Consider the following 6,096-nt stretch of genomic DNA (forward strand, 5'->3'; position numbering starts at 1 on the left):
ACAGTAGGGCGTTCAATTTTAGTGCAGTGTTGCCCTCTTGTGGCAGACATCTGTATACTTTGAGAAAAGGATTGCAGCAAAAGATGGCAGACTCAGACTATATGAGCTTGCTAGAGCTGTAAAAACACAGAACCAGAGACCTGGTGGCTGAAACCACAGAAATTTGTTTCTGATAGTCTGGAGCTAGAGAGGTGAGATCAAGGTGTCCAGATTCACCTTGGTTTGCCAAAGGTTGTCTTCTCCCTGTGTCTCCAAGTGGCTGCCTCCCTATGACCTGATCTCCTCCCTCTGCATTTAGAGTGCTAGTTATATTAGAATATATCCTAATGATGTCATTTACATTAATCCTATTTTCAAATGAAATCACCTTCTGAGGAAGTAAGAATTTTTATTTATTTATTTATTTAGTCGGTTGTGGTGCTTGAACTCTGAGCTTGGGTGCTGTCCCTGTGCTCTTCAGCTCAAGGTGAGCACTCTACCGCTTGAGCCACAGCACCAGGAAGTAAGAATTTTAACATGTGATTTTGGTGAAGACACAGTCCATCCCATTGTAAACAGGAAGTGGATCTTATTTCACCATTTTTAAAAGAGGAATAACTGGCTTGTTCAAAGTCACCAGGTATACATCAGAGGCCCAATGTGAATCTACAGCTCTGATAGATAGCTCCCATAGATAGACTCTGTTGTGAGTGAATCTACAGCTCTGGGACTCATAGATAACAAACAAACTTAAAGTAAATTCACAGTGTATCTTAAGTGCAAGAAATGGCTCAAAACTCCAATGAACTGAATGGCAAATAATATATATCTATATTTCACTCACACTTTTTTCAATACACATAACAACAACAATAAAACAGCCTGCACCCGAGAACTCACAACTAGCTACTTGAAATCTGAGGATTGCAATTCACAAGTCAGCTGGGCAAGAGAGTCCATGAGACTCAAAAAAAAAATGCCAGAAATGGAGCTCAAAAAATAGTGGAGACTCAAAACAAGAACGGGTGGTGGTGGTGGAAGTAGAGCTGAGGCTCAAGTGGTAGAGTGCTAGCCTTGAGCAAAAGAAGATCAGACAAGTCCCCAGGCCCTGAGTTCAAGCCTCAGGACCAATACACATACATAAGAAAACCACATACAAACACAAAAACAAGTGTACAGTAGAAAAAAATATCAATGAAACTTTTAGCAAGGTGTGATGGTTCCTGTCTGTGGTCTCAGCTACTGAGTCTAGGAGGCAGGATTTGTGCAGCATAGCAAGACGTCTCTAAAAACAAATTTTTAAAAGTTTTTTTCTATAATTAAACAACTTTTTTTTTTTTTGCCAGTTGTGGGGCTTGAACTCAGGCCTGGTCACTATTCCTGAGCTTCTTTTGCTCAAGGCTAGCACACTACCACTTGAGCCACAGTGCCACTTCCAGCCTTTTCTGTGTATGTAATACTGAGGAATTGAACCCAGGGTTTCATACATGCTAGGCAAGCACTCTACCACTAAGCCACATTCCTAGCCCTCATTTTATTTTTAATCGACAAGTAGTCATTGTGATATTTAAATTGAACAAGTGTACTCAAGAAAATGTACTCATTACCTTACTCATGTAACTGTAACCCCTCTGTATAGTATCTTTACAATAAAACATTAAAAACTAAAAAATACATACAAGACAATAAAAAAGAAAAGAATGGCTGGATTGGAAGTGGCACTGTGGCTCAAGTGGTAGAGTGCTAGCCTTGAGCACAAAGAGGCTCAGGGACAGCTCCCAGGCCCTGAGTTCAAGCCCCACAACTGATGGGGCAGGGGGGAAAGGGAGAGAGAGAGACAGGCAGACAGAGACAGAGAGACAGACAGAGACAGAGATAGAGACAGGAGAGCTGAGCCACAGCCTGACATATTTCATTAACTTCTGATTTATAGAGATTTATTTTCTTGTGGCTGTAACCACCATACATCTGGTGTTTTGAGTTTTGCTTTCCCTTCTTGCTTGTAACAGACATTTTCACTTACACCATAGTATATTCACATGATTAAAATGGGTCAATAGGCATAAACCATTTTCTCTGATCTTTACTAAGCTTCTCTTCATTTTCTTCCCTGTCTTTGCTATTATATGTGTATGTGGCTAAAAAGTACAACAAGCAAATGCTTACACTGCCATGTTCTTCATCTGGAAGATGATCCCACCTTACACAAATGTTTTGAAAATATTTTTTTTATTATTGTGAAAATACCGTACAAAGGGGTTACAATTACATGAGCAAGGTAATGAGTACAATTCTTCTTTCTTTTCTTTTTTTTTGGGGGGGGTCTGGTCGTGGGGCCTGAACTCTGGGCCTGGGAACTATCCCTCAGCTCTTCAGTTCAAGGCTAGCACTCTACCACTTGAGTTATGTGGTGCTGAGGGATCAAACCCAGGGCCTCAGGCATGCAAGGCAAGCGCTCTACCACTGAGCCACCTTCCCAGCCCATGAGTGCATTTCTTATTAGGCATTGTGGCTTCCTCCTTTGTTTCCCCTTCCCTTCCCTTCCCATCTTCCCCCACTCCCCTCCTCTCTCCTACCCCCCTCCCCGCGCCAAAGTTGTAAAGTTTGTTTTTCGACATAACGACTTGTACATCTCATTGTTGCAGTGGGTCCACCTGTATCTCTATTTAAACAATTTGTTTTTTCCCTTCCTCTCAACAAATTATACCAACATCAAATACAGTGAAAGCAGGGTATACCGTGGGGGAGGGACATACAAAGCAACAAAGAAATCATCTTATAAATATGTTAGAAACAATAGCAAGAAAGGAAAATCATTTGAGTCCTTATCTTGGGGTTCATTTCCCTAACATCAACTTATCTGACCGTTTCTGCTTGTCTCAGACATATACTAGTTATTGCAAATACGGGAAACCATGGGACCTATGTTTCTTTGGGTCTGGCTTACTTCACTTAATATAATTTTTTCCAAGTCTTTCCATTTCCTACCATTGAAAATAATTTTTTAATTTGCAGGAATAGTACAGATCACACACACATGCTATTCACTCATTTTCCTTCATTCACATGTTGTCCAATTTCCCTTCATGTACATATTTACATTCTATACATGCCATTTTTTCAGAATTATTTGAAAGCAAATTGCATATATCATGAGTCTTTTTCCTAATTAGTTCAGAGTATATTGCCTATGCATAGTCATATACTAGTCAATTTAGCATAGAACATGGCATGTGGCAGATTGACTTGATCTGGCTGGTACAATCTTTGACTTAATCTACTGTACACATTCCAATTTTGTCAATGTACCTAGTGACAATATATGTAACATTATTCCTTCTCCACTCCAGGCTTCAGATCAGGATTGGTATTGGGTTATATCTTGTGTTATATGTTATATCTCTAATGTCTTTCTCTCTGGAGCATTTCTATACCCTCTCTTTGTCATGTTTTATTTTGTTTTTTCCAGTCCTGGGGCTTGAACAAAGGCCTTGGCAGTGTCCCTGAGCTTCTTTTGCTCAAAGCTAGTACTCTACCACTTGAGCCACAGTGCCACTTTTGGCTTTTTCTGTTTATGTGGTACTGAGGAATTGAACCCAGGGCTTCATGCATGCTAGGCAAGCACTCTACCACTAAGCCACATTCCCAGCACCCCCCTCTGTCTTTTATACTTACCTTTATTTTTATTTTTTTATTTTTTTTGGTGGGTCATGGGGCCTAAACTCTGGGCCTGGGCACTGTCTCTCAGCTCTTCAGCTGAAGGCTAGCACTCTACCACTTGAGCGTCAGCTCCACTTCTGGCTTTTTGTACTTATGTGGTGCTGAGGAATTGAACCCAGGGCCTCAGGCATGCAAGGCAAGTACTCTACCACTGAGCCACCTTTCCAGACCTCTAGTTCTTTTTTTTTACTATACCTCTTCACTCTTCTATACCTCTTCACTTGAACTCCTGATTGTCTATTCTGGTATTAAACTCTAAATTGTGCATTAGTATAAGCTAATAATGTTATGCCTATCTATTGTAGATATCATGTATTATTTTCTCCAATAAAATAGTTTTCCCAGTGTATAAATGATTTTTCAAAGCCTAACTATTAAATTATACATACATACATGTATATGCATATATGAGTTGATCAATTTATTAAATCTTTAGGCTATGAGATTCTCTTATAGTTTTAAAAAAAAACCCTATCAGCTATGTCTTGATGCAGCTCTACTTGTGTCTTCTATTTAAAAAGGATATCAAAATCCTAGAGAGTGAGGTTAACATTGTAACATCACTGATAGAGCAAAGAGCTAGGGTAACATTGTAACATCACTGAGTAAGGGTAACATTCTAACACCACTGGGAGTGCTAGGGTAATGTTTTAACATTACTGTGCATGCTTCTTAAGTTACTATACCAGAGCAGATAGCATCTTTGCAAATATACACAAGTAAGAAATATACCTTACTAGGGGCTAGGAAGGTGGCTCAGTGGTAGAGTGCTTGTCTTGCATGCATGAGGCCATGGGTTCGATTCCTTAGCACCACATAAGCAGAAAGGGCTGGGAGTAGCACTGTGGCTCAAGTGTTAGAACACCAGCCTTGAGCTGAAGAGCTGAGGGACAGCGCCCAGGCCCAGAGTTCAGGCCCCATGACCGACAAAAAAAAAAGAAATATACCTTACTAGAGGTGTCTTTTTCCCCTTGTTCCTGTGATTATGAATCCTCACCACAGAGAAGAGTTCCCCAATATTATGCTATTTGGGGAAGGACCTCCTTAAATAATCAGAAAGCAGCCGAAAAAGAGACAAGGAGGGCAGGTCTTGAGCTAGTTCAAGTTTAATAAGCTCGCCTTGAGTTGCTTTCACAGTTCCCAGTGGAACCAGTCAAAAGAACGCCATTCCCCCCTTGTCCCCTGACCCTCCATTCAATCAGAAAGCAACAGGTCTTCACAATCACAGAACAAAAACCTCATTGCTCAATTGAACCTTCCAACCCCAGAGCTTGTATGGGCCCCTAATCCGGCTTACAAAGCAGGGCGCTGCGGTCTCTATTGTTCTCGGCCAGGGGCCCTGAGTTGGACCAACTGCTGATCCGCTCTGGAACGTCCCAGCGGCGTCCGATGGTTATTTAGCGGGCTGCTGGCTGGGCACGGGCCTCCTGGGGGAGGCTTGTCCACTCGCTCTCAGAGGAGCCATGTACCGCCGCAGCTACGTGTTCCAAGCCCGCCAGGAGCAATATGAACGGGCCGATCAGGCCTCTGGCCCGGCCGAGCCCGAGCTCCAGGTCCCGGAGTCCCGGATCGCTGGGCCCAGCCTGGCGGCGCTGCAGGGACTGGGCGAACGTGTGGCTGCCCACATCCAGCGGGCCCGAGCGCTCGAGCAGCGCCACGCGGGCCTTCGGAGGCAGCTGGATGCTTTCCAGCGCCTGGGCGAGCTGACCGGCCCCGAAGATGCCCTTGCTCGCTACATCGAGGCCAACCACCAGCGTGCCCGGGACCTGGTGGCTGAGCGCGCCCGGCTGGAGCGCCAGGGCGCAGAGGCGCAGCGCACGCTCGACGAGTTCCGGACCAAGTAAGTGGTGACATTGCAGGGGAGACAGAGGCAAGGTGTGGTATGTCCTGGCAGTGCGGGTCTAGGAGCCCGAGCTGGAGGTCCAGCTTTGCTCCCCAGCTACCTACCAATGGCCTCACTCCAGCAGAGGGTTTGCAGGTGTCAGCGTTTCCTTAAGCCTAGCTTTCTTTTTGATGCACTTCCACATTTACACGAGACGGATCACTTATTTTTAGTATATTTTTAAGTTCAGAAAATGCACACAATAAATGCACACTCCAAGTGCGACCGTCAAAACAACAAATTTCCATTGCCCAAATTCCAAATTGGGCCCTGGTGGCTCATGCCTATGATCCTAGCTGAGATCTAAAGACCCAAAGATTGCGTTTCAAAGCTCTCATGAAAATCGATGACACTTATTTCCAAGCAAAAAACCGAAGTGGAGCTGTGGCTCAAGTGGTAGAGTGTCAGCCTTAAGTGAAAAAGCTAAGGGACAGCACTTAGGCTTTGATTTCAAGCCCCAGGACACACACTTTCTCTCTCTCTCTCTCTCTCTCTCTCTCTCTCTCTCTCTCTCT

At 43.7% G+C, this 6,096-nt stretch overlaps 1 protein-coding gene across 3 annotated transcripts in view; it reads left to right on the plus strand.

Moving 5' to 3' along the window:
* Positions 1-6,096, plus strand: part of Bfsp1 (beaded filament structural protein 1, filensin) — a 56,381-nt gene that overhangs the window by 17,166 nt on the left and 33,119 nt on the right. For 2 of the 3 annotated variants that reach the window (XM_013027107.1, XM_013027106.1), the window contains exon 1: positions 5,163-5,539. The exons of the other annotated variant lie outside the window; for it this stretch is intronic. In XM_013027107.1, coding sequence (XP_012882561.1) covers positions 5,163-5,539 — 377 coding nt within the window. Of the gene's footprint in view, positions 1-5,162; positions 5,540-6,096 lie in introns of those variants that run through there. 3 annotated transcript variants of the gene reach the window in all.

The sequence above is a fragment of the Dipodomys ordii genome, unplaced genomic scaffold, assembly GCF_000151885.1.
Source record: "Dipodomys ordii isolate 6190 unplaced genomic scaffold, Dord_2.0 Scaffold99, whole genome shotgun sequence".
Lineage (NCBI taxonomy): Eukaryota > Metazoa > Chordata > Mammalia > Rodentia > Heteromyidae > Dipodomys > Dipodomys ordii.